The following is a 17,964-nucleotide window of genomic DNA, read 5'->3' on the forward strand; positions in this document are numbered from 1 at the left end:
CCATTTGACTACAGTTACCGAATTTGGTATATATATTGGTGGGTTGGAATGAACCAAAATCCAGCATAGAGCTATTGGAATTGTTTTAATTCAATGTTTCACTAATCAAAAGCAGCAAAAATGTAATTTTTTAAAGATCTGCTATTGCTTTTATTTTTTTACGTGTAAAAATGAATAATTATTGATGCTTCTCTTTATAAAATTTTCCATCTGAATAACAGTTTAGAAAATAATGTATGTAACTTTTATTCAAGAAATAACCTCATAAAAAAAAGTCAATAAATCAAATATGCTTCAGTGGAAGTATCAAAAATCAAAAACGAAATTTATAAATAGTCATTGTAGAATTTTCTTTATGTTTTAGGTTGTTGAATAAGATTAATAATCAGCCTTAATATATTTCTGACATATCCTAAGCAATACATAATTGAAGTGTGTTGACTAATTACTTTTTACGATACTGAATGCATTGTTACATTCTAACAATACACAAAACATCGCAAAAATTTATCAATGTGCATTCATTTAATTATTTCCCCCCAAAAAATGTAATGTAATTTAGTATAAAAGTAAGGAAAGACCTCATACAGAGACTAGATATAAACTTTAATTGACTAAAACAATCCAACTATGGTTAAAAAAATAATTGAGTCTTATGAAATGATTATAGAAGTAAAAGATAAAATTTGTTGCTTTTTTTACAATAAATAAAAATTCAAATGACTCAGTGCTGTGCTTTGTTTCCATAGACAAATTATGCGTCAGCTGTGACAATATTACAGCAATAACTGCACCAAGATTTTGGACGGCAAGGCAAGGATGGCATAATATGTGGGCAGGTTATTCATTTCCAAGGAGCTTTTTTTCCTGTGGATTTTAACCTCCCTTCAGTAGATGTCCGGCTAGGTGCTCTTGATTTTCCAGAATCCATACTTTTAGAGCTACAGGCACTGTCCCTTCGAGCTGTTATATGTCCATATTTAGAACCGTACTCAGTCGAACTCACAGTTTTCTGAGTATAAGCACCAGAAGACTTGTTTGTTTTGGAGCAGGACATCAAACTCTTAGAACTCCCAACCGGATTTACTATACAATAAAAAAAATAATATGGTGATGATTAAAGTACAATAGAATATTAACTATTAATTGTGGTAGTATAGTTTGTACTCAAATAATTACATGCTTTCAATAATAAGACAAAAATTAAGTCATTCACAATTATTAAAATTTAATTTATAAATTGCATGGAATCCAGAAATATTTCAAGGGTTCCTTGGGTTCATAATTGAACCATTTAACAACATTTTCAAATTAATTTGATTATAGTTAAATTGCAAGTTAAACTGCACATAAATTTGTGATATAACTAGTTGGAGTAGTTTCCCTAATATTTTTACCATATTTCATAAAAAGAAAGTATTATCCTCCTCCTTCACCTGAGAATTGTAGATCTTGAACAAATCTGCAAACGCTACGAATATCAAAACTTTAATATTACAGACCAATGTATGAGAATTTTGTACTTCATAGTTTCATTCTTCAAGGAAACTAGGTTTGCATTTTGGTTGAAAGATCGAAAACAAAATTCAATACGGAATTACAATTTTAGTAATAATTTTACATATTCCATTTATCTAAGACACTAAATATTTGAACTATTGCATTTATATACATGTGAATGTACAGACTTACAGATGATTAACCCTTTAACTGACTTGATTCAAAATTTAATATGGATCTATACTTTGGATGCTAAAACTGTGTACCAAATTTTATCCATCTAAATCTTTTACAGTTATTGTGTTCATCTATTCCCCAACAAAATTCCAGTGAAAAAATTTAATCAGAATTAGATTAAAGTCCATAAAATTGGTGTAAAGAATGAATACCAAATAATAGTGGAGAATTATCTATCCACTATCATTCAAAGCCTTTTTGAGCCATGTTCACAAATACATAATCAGAGTTCTGAAACATGGCAATTTATCAAAATTTTGAGTTCGATTTTTATTTATTCTTGATGATAGGAATGTTTTTTTCTTTGTTTATAAGAAAGTAAAAGTGACAGGTAAAAGTGATCAAGTCAATTTATGAGCTAGGAATTTGCAATAAAAGGGAAATGTGGCCTCTTCTGTTGATCAAAGCACTCTTTAAATGCCTATATATTATCTAAAGTAGAAGTCTGATACAGCTTCAATGCACAAGGTTAACCCTTCAGGGGTAACTAATCCATTTCCATATTTTGTTTGAAGGATTAAGCTCCAGCAGTCAACCATAAGCAGGAAACAATTTACTGCAAAAGAGCATGCAGAATAATAGGTTTAAATATTGCTGATTGAGAGTACCGAGCAGAAAATGCAATACATTATCTTTCTGGCTTTGTTTTCAGCAAGCCATACTTAAGCCCTCTAAGGCACAGGTGGGCAAAAGGTAACAAAAATTTATCAACTCAATTTTTAAAAAATAATTTCTCCTGGGAACCACTATTTTAAAATTCAGATTTCGATGCAATTAAAAAAAAATATATCTATAGTATAATCATTTACATACATTTTTGAAATAGTTTATAAATAAATTGTGTAATGAAATCTACAATTTCTGTTTGTAACTTTAAATTTATATATGTTTGTGTATTAGAATCAGTCCTCTTCCCCTCTTTAATGCAATACTCCAAAAATGTCCCAAATTTTATATATATATATATATAAAATCAATACTTCATACCTTATTATACCTCAATTGCCATCAGTAATCTTACATAGATTAAGATTAAACTGAAAGCATATCTTGGTTTCCTGGGGAAACCTGATTAGTACAGAAATGGATTTAAAAGAATATATTTCGCTGCTTCAAATGTATTGTACATCATTTTAGAAAGTTTAAGGATAATGAAAGACACTGTCTACACAATTCAAGATCAGCTGCAATCGAAAAAATCAGAGCACCCATTAAGAGAGACTATTCTCTAATATAAATTGGTGTTTTAATAAAATATGCAATTACATTATTTAGTTTTACTAACAACATTTGACCATTCCTAATAACTGACAAAATTCCAGATTAATACTTATAAAACTTTTATGTCCATTATTGATTCTTTATATTAATCAGAATGAGTATATAATTCAAGATAATAAAGGAAGAAATAAACATAATACAGAATTAAGATAATTTTTTGATAATTAATAAGCCAATTTTTATATCTTACTCATACAAGGAATGTTATCCAGCATGAAACTTTTTTTTTTCATTATTATGTATATGCCATGTATATAAAATTACTTAAGATAAACTATAAGCTGTTTTTTTTTTTAATTTTTATCAAGGAAATAAATATTTCAATAAATAAAATGTAAAAATTACTCACCTTTTTGAGGACAATCTTCTATGTATTGTTCAATGTTATTGACATGTATGAAGTTAAAGAGATAAACATCGAATTGAAAATTAAAGTATTCTAAATAAATTTCTTTTGTCTCAAGTAAATTTTTATCCACTAAATAAATAACAAGCATTTAAAAAAAATGTCCTTTAAAAATTTTAGAGCATCTCATAATTTAGAACAATGTTAAATACCAACAGAAACTCATTAATTTTTCACCAGTAAGACTGAATCTTGAACACTTATTTCAACACTTTAAATTAATTTTTCATTACTCAGTCTTTCTTAATATTTTTGGCCAAAATACTAAACATACATACAAAATTTCTTTTTGCAAATCTGAGGAAAGAACTCACTTTTAACTTAACTGCTTTTGAGAAACAGAAATGTCAGATTTTTTAGGTATGGTTTGGCTTTATGGATTAATGCACAAATTTGATCATTCTGTGCCAAACATTTGTTAGACATGGTTTTTGTGTTAAAATTTAAATATCCTTTAAAAAGGCAAAAATATTTGAATGAGGGTTATTACCTAAAATGTCATTTAAGCAAAAAACAGTAACAATGAAATGAACTCTTAGCATTCACACAGAATATGCTTAACCGTTAAAACACAATTGCATTTATTACAAAGTGGTACATGACCAGAGTGCAAAAGATGCTTTTGGGTTAAATAAGGATGGCCTATTTGAAGCTCATAATAATGACATCTTCCTCTCTGGTTAAGAGTTTTACTTTTGAAATCTTTGACAGATAGCTAGCTGTATTTGAAATAGTTCATAGTTTAGATTTTTTAATACCCAATTTAATCAAAAGCACAATGCTCAAAAAAATTCATTGAAAGTAAGTTAAAAAATAACACCAAGATTAAAATAATCATAATGTAAAATTAAATTTCAATTTTTAAAAAAAAGTTAATAAAAATGCTGATGAAAAGACATTTTAAACTTTTTTACAGATTATACATTAATTTATTTTAAATATTAAGAATAAAAAAATGGTTATATTAAAATTCCTTCCATTTTCATAAAGTCATAGAAGGGCGGGGGGTTCAAAATAACATTTAAATTTAAATTCTAAGTAATGAATGGCATATATTAACTGAAACTTGTTTAGAATTTTAGGAATACATATTGACTAATTAGATAAAGCAAAAAAGAAGTGATATTTCTTTTCAGTTTAATGAAAGAAGGGAAATATGATTGTCTAATAAATATAATGCTGGTATTAATGGATTTATATGTATTTTCTTTCTTTTGATTTACATTTACTCTTTATCGACATCAATTTGTAATGTAGCATATGAGCAGTGTTTTGGCTCATATGCTACATTAAGTGATTAAATTTCTGAATTTTTATTTTAAACACAAAAGTTGGTTGCTTAGGTACACACATAAGGCACATTAATGCTCATATATAATACAGTAATGCACAAGAAGAAATATAAAATAAATATTTAAAAAATTAGCTTATATATTTTATGAAAATATAATTAAACTCTTCAAAAAATTTTACTCTTAAATACTATATCTGAATACAAAGTTTTCATTGAAATGTTTCATATAATTTAATAACAATCTTTAGAGGTAAAAATATGAAAAAGGATATCTTCTAGAGAGAAGTTCTCTGATGAGGTAGTTTTAATTTGTACAGAAGATATTGGCCCATATTTTGTAGGAGAACCATTTCCGGTAGTAACTGAAGCCATAAGAGCACGAGGAAATATTTCATAACCTAGTTTTAAACCTATTTCAAAATAGAACATGAAAATTCATATTAAATGACAATGATAAAATTTTAGTATAATATTAAATCATTTGCAACATATACCATAAGAAACCTAAATCATCATTTATCTAAATCACATATTAAAAAATCATTTATCAGCATATTTTTCATGCATATCATACATCAGCATATATATATATATATATATATATATATATATATATATATATATATATATATATATATATATCATACATATTTTTTATCAGCAAATAAATTTATTATAAATAAAATAATCTATAATTTGATTATTTAACAAGATTCATTGCAAAATAAATATGTATTTTTTAAAATAGTACAAATTAAGCATTTAATAAATGTACTACTCATAAAAGAAGTACTTTCATATTGAAATAAAATAATAAAGTTACTAACTGACAATCACAATTTATCATATTTTTCTTTGAAAAGAAAAACAGCATTCAAGTTAAACATGAACACACATCAGTAATACAATATCTGAAATTAGGTGAAATAAGTGACTACAGTTCTGGAGGGTGGGGGTGAGTGGAAAAGTAAGATTTGCAAATTGAAACTAAAATAAATAAAAATATTTAGCTTTACACCATTAAAAATAATTTGTTTAAGTTTATACCAGAAGAATGAATTGAATTTTAAAAAAATGCAACTAGACTACGAGTAACAAACTTCTGTTAATTAGATAAAATCAATTTTATGTAAATGTAAAATCTTCCTTTCAAATTATTTCAAGAATTATTAATCAAATTATTCATTATTAGTCATTTCAAACAGATGGAAAAGAAATTCAAGACAAATTTCTATTAAAAATAAACGAGCATATTGCTTTATTTTAAGAAACCTGGAATTAATGAAAGCAAAATATATTTCTTCATTACTTAAACATCAATATTGACAGTAAAATGTAGGGTTTTTACTCTTTTATATTAAAATTTCAAAGAAAAAAATATTGATGAATACCATATTTCAGATCACCTTGATTCTGATAAAAACTGTTTTTAGATCTATTATTAACTTATGAGTACAAAAACACAAAATCCTAACAAGAATGACATTTCTATTGAATTTTAAATGAAAAACGGTTTGACCATATTACATTAGAAATCTACTGTATGCAAGAGGGGGAAAAAAATGCTTTACCTCCAGAGAGTAAATAGATATTTTCATAACCTCTTTGTACAAGAGTGGTAGCAACTCGTGATGCAGTTGATTCATCATCATCATACAAAATTATAAGTTCAGGACGGTTATTTTTCTTTCAGAAATGTTAAGGAAAGCAATTCAATCATATGAAAATAATGCAGGAAATATGATAAGTGTTTTATAAATGATTACATATCATTTGAAATTGAAAATGTTCTAATAATAATAAAAAAAAGAATATATCCACTACATGAGCATAAACATATTAAAAATTGTGCAATGTAAGCCTGTTTGCTGCAATTTCCCATTGAAGGAATCCATACAACAGTGTTGATACATTTAATCACTGAGACAGACAGTTAACCAGCTGTTTATACTGCATTATATGCTATCATTATAACTGAAAACTGCATGTTTATATATGAATAGTATATCTTCATATTCTAGATCATAGGCTTTCAATCTCTTTAAATTTTGTACTTTGTAAATATTTAATAAGAAATATAAGTACGGAAATAAAAGCATTTTCAATTATTCAATACAACCTAAATGCAATGTTAATAATCAAAGAAAAAGCATTGAAATTATAATATTCAATCATATGAGTAAATCAAAATGTTGCATCATAATAAAATACAAATACACTATATATACTCTCCAACATTGGTTACCCCATCAGTAGCACATATTTATTACATTTAACATATAGTATAAACAAATTATTGAAGAATAGATATTTCCAAGGAATTCAAATATTATTCCAATAAAGCTTTTGTTAATCTAAAAACTTTAATATTTTGAAATTAAATGTTTATTAAAAAATTAAAGTATATCAATAAAACAAACACACAGCTGTTTTAATGTTTTTTTTTTAATTTAATTTTTGTAGGAGAAAAAAAATGCTAATTTTAAAGACTGAATGATTTTTATGACTTTTTGTCATTGCCAATCTTCTTACAATATCCTGATAAAAAAAAATTTTCTAAAACATACAGCAAATCAAATGTAGAGCTCCAACGATATGGTTTTTTAAAAAGAAAGACTTTAACAAATTCAATTATTCATAAAATAGCACACATTTTTGTTTTGCTGCTTTTATTGAGCAGAAGCATGTTCATTTTTCTTAGCATAAATTTGATAAAGCACAGACCAAATTAATTGTACTATGTAGAAAAAAATGTATGTATGCAGGCATAAATTGCATATAAAAAGTAACTGAAACAATTTTTATAATCATAAAACTATTTGTGAAAATCATTTTCTATCAAGAACAAAAATGTAAATGGAGACTAAATTTGTAATTTTAAATCATAATTACAAAAAAAGTAAATACTTCATGCACAATATTTCATGTTTATTTTATTTTCAAAATTAATTAGTATCAATATCAATATAAAAATTAATTCATCAAGTGAATTAAAGCTTCATGAAATAAAGCATGAAATTTAGCAACTAATTCCCAAAAATTGATGCAATGAAAACACTGGATCTTGGTATTCTTTATGATGTAATTTACTATTATTAACTGGATTGTTAACTGTTAACTTAATTTACTATTGTTATTGGAAAAACATTTTATAAAAAACTGCTTATAAATATTAAATATAATACATCAACATTATCTCCAGTTGTTTCACAGGTCAAAATAAACAAAAGGATACATAAAGTTTCATTTCTTCTGTCTCATAACCAATTGATCGAGACAGCATTGCAGCAGGATAATGCTTAGCTGAAAATGGGAAAATAAGATATTTTTAATTATTAGAAAATTGTTTATACATAAAAAATCCACTTCATTTTACTTACAATATTCCACATAAAAAGCATCAGTTTTTAAGAATAACTGCTATAAAACATTAATAAAATATATTAAAATAATACGATGACGTAGGGAATAAATTTTTATCCTTTGTATGTATTATTTATCAACATTCAAAATATCTTTAAATTGTAAAACTTATTTAAAAGAAGAAAAAAAATATTTTCTAAATATGGTTTCATCTTATTTAAATAAATAATTTATAAAAATAAAGAAAAAATTTGGCTAAAACTGATGCAATGTGTTTATTAGTAACAAAGAATTAAAACAAAGATTGGTAACTTTCATGTAATTTCTCTCGCACTCTTCTCTCTCTCTCTCTCTCTTTTTTTTTTTTCACTGCTACTTACATAAAAAGCAAAGATTGAATCTCTTTTTGAAAATTGTAGTATAATAGTATTTCAGGTTCTAAGAGTCTATATTTTATTTTCAAAATTATATAGTAGCAATAACATGTCCAAAAAAAAAAAAAAAAAAAGTTATTTCACATCATCACAACACGTATGAGTATGAATCTAATAACTAAAACAATGAAAAGTTTTATAAAATATGCTCAAAATTATTTTTGAAAAGTATAGAAAAAATCTTATGGAAAAAAAAAAATTTAGTGGTTTGTTGGCTTTTAAAGCAATGAATAAAATATTTTTGTGTGTCATATGTTTTATAATTTTTGAAGAAAGCCAATAAAATGTTCAATTAACTATTACATCTAATTAAAATTTTGAGAAACATTACCTATGAAGTAAATATTTGAAATTGGTAGTTTAGTATAACAGTCTATTCAATAACAAAAATGGTGCATATTATATATACCTATATATATATATTATCATCATCATCATACAACAGATAATAATCAAGCCAATAATGAATAGAAATTCACCTGTTTTGATGTGACATTTAAGAAATTCATCCCTGTCTCTGACATCTAATAAGAGATATGGAACTTTTTTCTCAATCTTTGGTTGAATGACAGGTTGCTTCTTTTTTTCATTACGTAAGTCTATCTCTCCAATACCCATGAGTACACTGGGAAAAAATTTAATTTAACTTTAGAAATTGTAAAAGTACACAAATTAAATTTATTAAAAGTACATGATAAATGAAAACAGTTAAAAGATGTTGGTTTATAAAAATTACTATAGTATTAAAGCAGAGACAAATTGTAGTTCAAGGATCAATTCTCAGAACTCACAATATTAATGTGATCCACATATATGAATACAAGCACACACATACAAACATTTTTTTAAAAAAATGAAATTTTAAAAAATTAGTTTCTCTCTCTCTCTCCCCCCCCCCTGTATTTCAGAGATTATTTCTCATTTTGAGATTATTCAAAACACATAAAAGTCACTAAGTTTAATTTGCATTTCTGGGAGGGAGAGAAGAAACTTAGATCTCGGCATTGTCAACTACAATTTGAATATGATCAGTTAAGACATTTTAGATAGACAATGCTTTCTTAATTAACTTTTCAAGTATCTGATAAGAACTGATACTTGAAAATTAACAAGTATTGGAGTATGTATTTAATATATTAACAAGTATAGGAGATGATGACTGCTAACAGTAAGAGAATTATTCATGGAATATAAAAAATTTTGATAGACTGCTTGGATATACAATAGATTATTAAACAATTTTTCTCAATAGGATCTCAAGAGAGATTCTCTGGTACAAAACTTTGGATGATTTGCTATAACCTAAAGAGAATAAATAATATAACAATTGAACTGAATCTAGACTATTCATGTTCAAAGATACTGAATATTTTACCACTATATTGCCCAAGAAATTAATTTCCAATGTAATCATAAAATGAGTTACTTTGTTATTAAATTTCTAAAAGGCAGAAAGTCTTTTGTCTTTAAAAAAAATCAGATGTAGAAAAAAAAAAAAATTGTTATTCCATTTATACTTAAACCAAAATGATTTCTGGTAACTTTTTATTTATACAGGCAGGAAACATTTGAGAAGTCAATTTATCAACATATTTCTTTAACATAATATAGATATAACATTACATTAAAAAAAAAAAAAAAAAAAAAAAAAAACATTATTACTTGGCCAGAGTATTTTTGTTTTCTCTGTGAGTTTCAATGGAATTCTCAACAACCTCTTTTGAACCAATATCTATAAAATAAAAACTTATAGATTACTAAACCACATTTTTTAATATATGTTAATGAATTTTCAAAATTTTAAGAATTTAATGTTAAAGCTTATTCGAAATGTCAATGTTAAATACGAGTCAGTTCAAACAAAAGAATTACTTCAAATTACAATACAAGCTTAAAAAAATTCTTTAAACTTTATTTGGTAATAAAGTGACTAGTTTTTTTTTAATAAGAAAAGAGCAAATGCAATTAATGTAAGAAAATGTTTATTTGCAAAAAAAAAAAAAAAAAAAAAAAAACAAGATAAAGTTCAAATAAGAATATAAAAAGAACATTTCAGTTTACATAAAATAATAAACACTCATATAAAATATTATAAAATTTTTAAAAATCAATTTTTTAAAAAATTGTTTATTATAATAACATGGATAATAATATCCAAATAATAATATGCATACAGCAAATCAATGATGGTATTTTGTCCCAAAATGGAACAATAATTTAACCCTTAACTGGCAATGTGAAATTTTAGGATTTAAATGGGGAGGTGTGGTCTATGAGACCGCATTTCATTTACACTCAAAATTAAATGTTCTAATGAATGTATTAGTATAAAAAACTGCCAATATATTTTGCGGTTATTTTTCTTGATATATAGATATGCTTTGGAAATTTTTCAAAATATATTATCATTGAAAAAAGTAAATGCACTGCAACATACATTTTCTTCCCAAATTACATATTACAATAAATAATATTCTTGATATTGCATTTTAAATGATATTTATTTTTACAGTAAATGAAGGTATATAGAAAACAATGTAATGTAAAATTCAACAATTATATATAAAAAAAAATTGACAATGGGTAAAATTGGCCCTTTTTTATCGGCTTGTGTTACTTTCATAGCACAGTTTTCTAGGGCATTTTAAACATACAGGCTACGAACTAGCATAAAAATCAACTTATAAATTCTGTATATATATCTCTTGGTATATTAATATATTTTATTAATTTTTCAAAATACATTATCACTAGAAAAATTAATATGTTTGATCACACATATCAAAATTAGTTGAATGTGAACTTTCATCGAAAAACTCTTCTGTATAATTATCCTAAAATCACTTTCTGCTTCATTTAAAAGTGTCCGGAGCACTTCTTCATAATAGGATCAGTAAACTGGATGATATTTCGGGTCCCAAGTTTTAGCGCCATCTGCTCAGCCTTGTTTATCACTAAGACACTAACAGGGAGGTGAGGTCTTAGAGACCGCGCTCAAAGAAATAACTGAATTACTTTAAAAGCATCCGCTGAAATCGGTTGAAAAGTATTGAAAATCACAAAACAGGAAACTACAGGGTCAATCCATTTAATTGAGCTAAAAATAGAATAGGGGTAACAGAAAGTCCATCGTTAGCGGTCTCACAGACCGCACATCCCCAGTTAAGTGTTAAAATGAGCCCTTTCCTCCTTCTAAAATTTATTAGTAATTTAAAGAATCTTGAAGATACTTTAATTTTAACCAGTTTTTTCAAATTATAGAATGAAAACAATTTATCATAATTAAAACCAAATAATAAATTAGTTTAACACTCTCTTTAAGAATAAATTAAATTTAATGAAATACACACTTAAAAATGACACTATTACTTACAAAAATAAATTATGAATACAACTGTAAAAATTCATGTTTTCTTTTGCAATCTGAAGTTATGTATTGAATTCAAAGCAACCATTTATATTATTACAAACATTGAAGAATGTTGATTAGATGACACGTCTAATCCTTTAAACAATCAGTTATTTAGTCTTACCTTTTAAACTAAGAAATGAATTTTTAAAAACATTGTTTTGAAGGTAAACAAAGAAAATGAAAAGTCAGTTTTGTTGCATGAAATACTAAAAATCATTCTTATTTCTATTAAATATGAGAATTCAGATTCACAAATTTATCCCTCTTAATGCATCAAATGCAAAGCACATTAATAAAAAATTTTACCTCCTATTTCTTCTTGTTTGAAAGATTCTTTGGCAACAGTAATGGCCTGTGAAATAAACCAGTCTGTTAAAGCATGTAAAAATGTGCAAATAAAATTTTAATATATGAAAATGCATTAGAACAAAAACTGTGTTCAAGAATGTTATTTATTTTTGTGCAACTAAAAATAAAAGAGGAAAGGGGAATATAAATCAAATTGATCATACTTAAAAAAAACATTAACATTTAAATTTTAAAAACTTAAGCAATTACTGCCTTCTCTATAATACATATAAAACCAAGATAAGTGTCACAGTTACATATTGTTAAACTCTTACTATTCTCCTAAAAAAATTCTTTTTAACTTTCTAAAAAAATTATCTTTGAGAATAAATAAAAAATTTCATAATCATCTCTGAAACCTATTTTATTTATAAATGTACAATAGCTTTTTTTTCTGCATATTTTTCATAACTATTGAATATTAATTTTTACAGCTCATAAATTTACAAATAAGTTCATAAGCTCATACAAATAAGTTGATTAAACAAAAATACACAGATACAGAAGATTTAAGCATTTTTAATGATTTCAATGTTTTAACAATCAGATTTTATTTATAAAACAGTGAAACATTAAACTCTTTTGTTATATTATAATAAAATTTGAACATATTACTGGTTAAGGAAGTGATAAGCTTTTTTTTCTTGTTAATGCAATTTTGAACTGGCATAATAAAATCCATTAACCAGATTACCAAAACATGGCATTTTAATCCCCCCCCCCTCTTTTGTAAGTAATGAAAGAAACTCAAAAAAATTCCAATTTAAAAAAAAAAATTATGATATTTTAAAAGTGTTTTTAATATATAATCTACAAGAAAAAATGCTCTTTTATCCATTTATCTGAAATTTTTTTTAACAATTATATTTTACTTAACTTTTTGTTTAACAAAATTTAAGAGATATTTACTGAGATTTATGCTTAAAATTACTTTGGACATTAACAAGTTAAACTGAAATGCAAAATATCTTACAGTTAAAAATAATCTAACTTTTTTTAAAAATTGAAATAGTTAAGTGATAAATTACAGTTACTTCAATTGTACAAAATGAAAGCAATCATAAGACCTGTGACATGATATACCTGCACCTCATTAAATGAAAATGGATGGGAAATTAATATTTATCACATCAGAAGTTTTTAAAAAAGCATCAAGAGAATTAAAACTACTAGCATAACTTTTTTTATATCATTGCACTTAAACAAATTATCTAAATCATTGAAAAGATTTAAATTAAATATGTAACTGAAACCAATGTAAAACTTAATTGTCCAATTTTGGATAACTGAAAGATATGATGAAACCCTAAAAATAGAATTCAAAATAAAATATAGCACAATCAAATTTCAAAAAGGAATTGATATATATTCACTATACTTACTAGTTTTATGAAAGTGGAAAACTTGACCCGATTAAAAACTTCATCCTTCTTGTGGTGGGAATCTGAAATGGATAAATAAAAAATTATGCAAGTTGAAAAAATAGTAAGTAATGAATTAGAACAGGAAAATCAGAATGCAATTATTATTAACACATTGCATATGGCGCTCTGCTAGCTCAACTCACAACAATGCAACTCTCACATCTTTTAATGCTCTAGAAGCATGCTTGGTAAGCAATAGGATGTATGCATGCACATTTTAAATTTGCATTTGGTATTATATTTACATACAGTATTCTTAAATATTACTATATATTTTTATATCTATTTATTACATAAGATTTTATACATTATAATAAGCTGTTTCCTTACAAATTAAAACACAAACTTTGAAATAACAAAATGTACAATAATAAAGCACTTTATAAGGTATGGTAAATGAGCAGCACAGATCTACCAACATACTGGCTATACTGACTGATTATTTCCACATACTTGAAACGTCAACATTCAGTTTGTTAATCAATCATAAGAATGTGCAAGGTTTCATTACCTTGGTAATGTAACAAAAATATTTGCTTCTGGTTGGTTATGCATTGATTCAGGCGAAAAAAAACACAAGAAAACGAGATATCTCGTGACCTGGCCACAATGTTCAGCCTGCTAAAAGCGAGAAAACTCCAGCTAGCTACATAGCTAACCAACATTGACCCTCCATCAGTCCTAATATCTAACAGGCCCACAAATATATTGCATCTGACTTAAAAGCATTAAAATCTGATTTTCTTTTTTCAAAAGCGGAATACTCATTAGGACTTATAATTAAAGTTATAAAGAAAAAATTTATCAAAATTGGAAATGTAATGCAATAGATTTTACATCCATTATACTGCAACCATTTAAGAATGAAAATAATTGTGATTAATGAAATATTTAAAAACAATGTAATTGAATTATCAAAATGCAAAAATTTCAACAGTATTCAAATTAAGATAAGCAATGCCTTGGGAAAACTTAATATTCAAATATTATAACTTACTCTTTTGCTTTTCTTTGAGTTCATCAATATGCCTTTTTACATTTTTACCTGTACATAAATAAAAACAAAATCTATAAAATCTTTCAAAAAAATATAATCTAAAATTTAAAAAAGAGGTGTTAGTGCTAACATAAAACAGATAATTTCATGTCACTCTTTTTTTTCCAGTAAAATGATTAAAAAAGTTTTTTATCTTCAAAAATTCTTTTTTTCCCTCTTTTTTTTTTTATTTTCTTATATATGTAGTATAGAGAAAGTATAGTAATTACCAAAAAATTTGAGCTCGATACTCTGATGAATCTCCGTATTTTAACCCTCCATGAGTTTGGAAAATGTTCATCTGTCTGTCTATGACAAAGATAACTCAAAAATGCTTTGAACTAGTGGGTTAGAATTTGGTATGTAGTCTTTACATCAAACTTGCAGATTTCAACCAAATTTTGAGTAGATTCTGCTCAGAGGAAATCCATCTGTATGGCTCTTTGAATATAAGTTAACATGATAATTTCAAAATAAAGTGAGCTAGATAGCTAAAATTTGGTACACATATCTAAGTTCCATAGTCCAAACACCTGTCAAATTTTGAACCAAACCTAATTAACAGTTGACAATCTGTCAGTCTGTACTTTCAGAAACATCTAAATACAGTGACTCAAATATATCAAATATGATATGGAATTTTGTGAATGAAGATACAATTTTGTGGCAAATTTTTGTTTCAATTGGTTGAGAAAAATGTGACTAAAACACAAATTCGATTTTTCAATGCTATTAAAGCGATTTAAAGGAATTAAATCACCAAGGATTACATCATAGATTCAGTAAAAATGCTAAATTCACACCAAAAGTTAATGTTATATAATAATTATATGCCAGTACCATGCAAGGCATTCTCTGGCTTGATAAGCAATGAGAGATTATGCCAGAAAGTTTTGGAGAGACCACTCCTGCTGGTTGTTTAAGCTTTTACACTTTGTGATTAAGGGCTTAAAATGGCCTCAAATAATTCAGCAAATTTTTTTAGACATGCATTCAGAAGCAAATTAATATATAAATTAATGTATTACAGCTGAAATTAATTAATACAGTCACAGAAATCGATACTCAGAAATGGTTGAAATGCCGATCACCATTAATCAAGAATTATCCAATAACCTTGATTAACAGATTTACAAACATCATTATACACACTATTTGGTGCATTTTCTTTCAATCAGTATTTTCAACCTCTCAATTACAGCTGCTCCAGAGCTCTAAAAGCATAATGTTTCAGGTATTCTCTTTATAAAGATGTATTTAAATGATATATGATGAGCAAGAAAAAATTATATTATATCTTCACTCTAATCATTTGTTCCAGTAAAATTTAATTAAAATAGAAATTCTTATCTTGATAATCTGGGGAAGTTTTCTTTAGATGGTAACACTATTATTAATAAATATCTCTTAAATGTAAACTTCACTAGTCACATTATTCTCAAAAGGGGGAGATGTTTCAGCTACTCAATGCAGTTAGCATCTGATAGGTTCTTATAGTGCAACTCCATTGTTAAATAAGGATTATCTGTGTCCATGAGATTTTGCAAAATATTGTTTTAAAGTAAAAAAACTACACTGTTGAAAATGAGCAATCATAACATTACTATTTTACATCATAGTTGATATATTCCATATTTATATAATTCAATATGAATACATTTGAGTTAAAAACAAAGATAGAATAATACAATGATAATTAATTCATAATGAAATTAAATTAAGTGTTTGTAATGCTATGATTTCATTACAACCAGACAAAGGATGTGTAATTGACATAAGAAAAAAAAACTTGAAGAAATCCATTAATAGCATAATAAGTAATTAAAAATTATTAATATTTATTTGGATTGAAATCAAAATAACTAAACTATCAAATTACATAAAAACAAAATTTTATATGTAGAAAAACATTATAAAAAATTGCATTTACGATAAATAAAAAAATTCATATTCCAAATTAGAATGAATTTTGAAACTAATCCAAATATATAACTGAAAAAAAATACATTAACAAACATTAATTTAAATATTTATAAATATTGTTGTATTCCCTATAATAAAAAAAATCAAATTTTTATTTTCATTTTTTTTTAATCTTAAAATATCATATTTAAGTAAATGAATTTGGAAAAACTACTTTCATTTACTTTGTTTGCTGCAGATGATTTTTTTTATCTATGCTAATAAAATTTAAAATTTAGTAATTAAAGCAAAACTAAAAATTTGGAAAAACTACAAAACGATTTCATTTCTTTGCTGCTGATGATTTTTTTTATCTATTCAAATAAGATTTAAAAATTAGCAATTAAAGCAAAAAGTGTTAAAGCATATCTTTGAATAAAATATTTCTTTGAAAAAAGGTATTAAAAATACTTAAAAGTAGGAAATAATAGAATAAAAGACAATACCAAATTTTGTATATTTCATAGTTAAGTGACACAAATTCATTTAATAAACAGATTAAAAGCATTTACACATTTAGAAAATCTTGTAAATATATAATAAAAATTGTGTAGTATTGGCATTTTAAAACTATAAAAATAACTTAGCAAACTTGTTTAATAGAAAGTACCTCTTCAGAAAAAAATTTAAATCAGCATTTTCTTGAGTTTTTTTATTTTGCACTTTTTAAACAAATATATAAGTTTCAAAAACATATTTTGATAAATTTTACCCAAATAAAACCCTAGATTTTGATAAATTTCATTATACGGCGATTTTATTTTATACCATAATTTAAAAAAAGAAAGCCAACAATTTATTTTGTAAAATATTCCATTATGGATTCAATAAAATATTAATTAGTATAAGTCCCCGTATTTTTTACAGATTTACATAGAAATACAACATAAAAATATCAATTTTTCAATGATCTAGAGTGAAGAGAAATCGAACCTGTATCTATTGCCGGCTTTACATGTTTATATTTAGGATTTTCAGGGACCTTCTTGTTCAAAACCTAAAAATGAAATTTTAATTATTCAACGTTTGACAACACAAATCAAATAAAACCATGTAAAACAGGACAGACTGAAAATTACTTTATCGTTTGGAACATATTGGCCAAAATTTAAGGATTTGTGACGGGAGTACATATCCTGCAAAACTTCATATTGCCGATTTCAAATCATATTGTAAGCATGAAGTACCGATTTAAATTTTAAATGAAACTTCAAAACATGGAATGGCAGATTTCAAACAGATGCAGTTGAAGTTACATTAGTTGAAA

At 25.4% G+C, this 17,964-nt stretch overlaps 2 protein-coding genes across 2 annotated transcripts; both read right to left on the reverse strand.

Annotated features, from left to right (window-relative positions):
- Positions 1–585: 585 nt before the first annotated feature.
- LOC129973082 (uncharacterized) lies at positions 586–3,530 on the reverse strand. Its single transcript, XM_056087458.1, has 2 exons — positions 3,368–3,530; positions 586–1,086 (listed from the first exon to the last, which is right to left on the reverse strand). The coding sequence occupies exons 1-2, from the start codon at positions 3,513–3,515 to the stop codon at positions 845–847; spliced, it is 390 nt and encodes a 129-aa protein (XP_055943433.1). The 5' UTR covers positions 3,516–3,530; the 3' UTR covers positions 586–844.
- Positions 3,531–4,924: 1,394 nt separating this feature from the next.
- LOC129973081 (centrosomal protein of 41 kDa B-like) lies at positions 4,925–17,927 on the reverse strand. The gene is made up of 10 exons (XM_056087457.1): positions 17,777–17,927; positions 17,631–17,694; positions 14,697–14,744; positions 13,658–13,719; positions 12,234–12,279; positions 10,178–10,247; positions 8,995–9,140; positions 7,954–8,021; positions 6,290–6,404; positions 4,925–5,128 (listed from the first exon to the last, which is right to left on the reverse strand). The coding sequence occupies exons 1-10, from the start codon at positions 17,828–17,830 to the stop codon at positions 4,950–4,952; spliced, it is 852 nt and encodes a 283-aa protein (XP_055943432.1). The 5' UTR covers positions 17,831–17,927; the 3' UTR covers positions 4,925–4,949.
- Between the last annotated feature and the right edge of the window lie 37 nt (positions 17,928–17,964).

The sequence above is a fragment of the Argiope bruennichi genome, chromosome 6, assembly GCF_947563725.1.
Source record: "Argiope bruennichi chromosome 6, qqArgBrue1.1, whole genome shotgun sequence".
NCBI classification, from domain to species: Eukaryota; Metazoa; Arthropoda; class Arachnida; order Araneae; family Araneidae; genus Argiope; species Argiope bruennichi.